Source organism: Borostomias antarcticus (assembly GCF_949987555.1).
Source record: "Borostomias antarcticus genome assembly, chromosome: 23".
In the NCBI taxonomy this organism is placed as follows: Eukaryota; Metazoa; Chordata; class Actinopteri; order Stomiiformes; family Stomiidae; genus Borostomias; species Borostomias antarcticus.
The window spans coordinates 885,347-887,846 of record NC_140256.1 but is presented as its reverse complement, the minus strand read 5'-3'; the positions used below and the strand labels follow the sequence as shown (position 1 = coordinate 887,846).

The 2,500-nt window shown below is 59.8% G+C and overlaps 1 protein-coding gene across 1 annotated transcript in view; it reads right to left on the bottom strand.

The window, feature by feature from the left end:
- Positions 1-2,500, bottom strand: part of hmcn2 (hemicentin 2) — a gene marked incomplete at both ends in the record, with an annotated part of 57,889 nt that overhangs the window by 9,320 nt on the left and 46,069 nt on the right. Inside the window, 7 exon segments of the mRNA XM_084457375.1 lie at positions 61-251; positions 662-796; positions 1,123-1,336; positions 1,449-1,639; positions 1,762-2,031; positions 2,142-2,276; positions 2,394-2,500. The exon segment at positions 2,394-2,500 is cut by the window's right edge and continues 28 nt beyond it. Coding sequence (XP_084313501.1) covers positions 61-251; positions 662-796; positions 1,123-1,336; positions 1,449-1,639; positions 1,762-2,031; positions 2,142-2,276; positions 2,394-2,500 — 1,243 coding nt within the window.

Here is a 2,500-nt window from a genome sequence, read left to right as displayed (position 1 = left end):
GACAGGGTAGGGACTGAGGGGACAGGGTAGGGACAGAGGGGACAGGGTAGGGAGGTTTACCGTGACGCTGTAGATGACCAGGGAGCCGTTGTGGAGTGGCTGCAGCCGTAGCGAGCGGAGGAGGGGCCTCCCGTCACGAAGCCAGCGGAGGGCGGGGCTGGGGTCTCCGTGGGCGGGGCAGTCCAGCATGGCCGCGCCCCCCTGGGCCACCGTCTGGGAGGTGTGGGCGTCGCCCTTCAGCACCGGGGGCTCTGGAGAGACCAAACCCGCCACGCCCCGCGTCAGACCCACGCTATCCAACATGGCGGTGAAGGTTCTCGGGAGCGCCGCACGCCGCTTTGACCGGTCGCAACTCAACTCAAATCAAACTTTATTTAAAAGGCACGTTTAAAACGACTAAAATCGACCAAAGTGCTGTACAGGTAAGTGAAAAATAATTATAACAACAAAGACACAACCATACACACAAACACAACAATACCCACAACTACAACAATACCCACAACTACAACAATACACTCACTAGCCTGGGAGTCATGCTCTACTAGAGTTGAAGGCCAGGGAGAAAAAGTGGGTCTTCAATAAAGATTTAAAAACATTGAGGGTGTGGGCGGGTCTGATGTGGAGGGGCGAGTTGTTCCACCGACAGGAGCGCTCTCACCTCTGATGCGGACGAAGGAGAGGGCTCGGATGGCGCCCACGCTGTTCTCCGCCACGCACACGTAGGTCCCGGCGGCGCTCGTGGTCACGTTCCCGATGAGCAGGGAGCTCCGGCCCGCCTCGTCCACACCGGCGCCTGGGGAACAGAGAGAGAGACCGCACGTTGGTACTGAGGTGAGGGCATGGGGTATCACTAGAAGACCTGGGGGCTAGTCTCTCACTGACACATAGTGGGTCAGTGTGTCTGAGGGGATGGACAGACAGACAGACAGACAGACAGACAGACAGACAGGCAGGCAGACAGAGAGACAGACAGACTGACAGACAGGTAGGCAGACAGACAGGTAGGCAGACAGACAGACAGACAGACAGACAGACAGACAGACAGACAGACAGACAGGCAGGCAGGCAGACAGACAGACAGACAGACAGGCAGACAGGTGTGTCAGCAATCTACAGCACCTGGATAAGGACTGTTGTTGTGGGTCCATGAGATCGCTGGAGTGGGCGTGCCCTGGGCGTGGCAGGACAAGGCCAGAGTCTGACCCTTGTTCAGGGTCACGTCGCCGGGCAGCTCTTTGAAGACGGGCCGCATGTTGACCGACAGGCGGGTGTCCTGTCTCGCGGTGCCCGCGGCGTTGGTGGCCACGCAGGTGAACACGCCCGCATCGCCAGGCTGCGAATCAAACACACCCTCCTCAGAAAACCCTCACCTCAAGGACCTGATACGTTTTAACAATATTACACACAGACTATATGTGTAGTTATGTAGTAGAACTGTGTCTGACCTCTGCCCTCTCAATGATGAGCTCTCCTGATCTCAGAACGGTGAATTTTCCCGGCAGGTTGGGCACCTTGGCGCCGTCCTTCTCCCATGATACCCTGGGCTCTGGTGAACCCTGCGCAGCGCACGGCAACAAGGCCTGGAAACCCTGGATGACTGACAGCTCCGGCTGACCAACGGGAATCATGGGCGGGACTTAAAAAAAAAGAGGTTCCGCACGTCATTGGCAGGTCAGTTGGTGCCGTCGTTACAGCGCAGCAGTGAATCATCGGCGTACAGAATACATGAAACTAGAGCTGACCCGAACGCCGACTCACTCTGGATCACCAGCCTCATGTCCTGGCTGGCGCGTCCAGCCAGGTTCTTGGCCGAGCAGGTGTACAGCCCGGCATCGCTGCGCTGTGTGGCGCTGATCGCCAGGGTGCCGTTGGCGAAGACCCGTACGTGGGCGCCCTCGGCCACGGGCCGGCGCTCCCTGTGCCAGGACACCTCCGGCTGGGGCTGCCCGTCCGCCGCACAGTCCAGGCTGACCGGCTGGCCCAGCACGGCCGAGTACTCCACCCGAGGGACGCTTAGGACCGGGGGGACTGAGGGGACAGGGGCGGGGTTAATCGCACGCCTTGTTTACTTGACTTGTTTACTTGGGGACCGTCGGACCGGATGGCCAAGGTTTTCAGCGGGCGGCGTGCGGCGTTACCTTGCAGGACTAGCCTGGTCCTCCCCGCGGTCGTGCCCGCCTCGTTCTGCGCCAGGCACTGGTAGGAGCCCGCGTCACCCAGAGTGACCCTGGAGAACTTCAGCGCTCCGCTGGACAGCAGCGCCAGTCTGTGTCCTGGAAGATCCGCTCACACATCAGCACCTCGTCACGCGCTCACCTCGGCCACGCTTAGAATATCATCACAGGAAACGGACGCAGTTCTAATCGAACGCCCGAAGAGTCTGTTCTCACCGGTTGCTATGGGAACGCCCTCTCTCTGCCAGGTGATGGAAGGCCGGGGGAAGCCTTGCGCCTCGCAGGGAAGAACCGTCCCATGATGCAACACCACGTGCACCTCC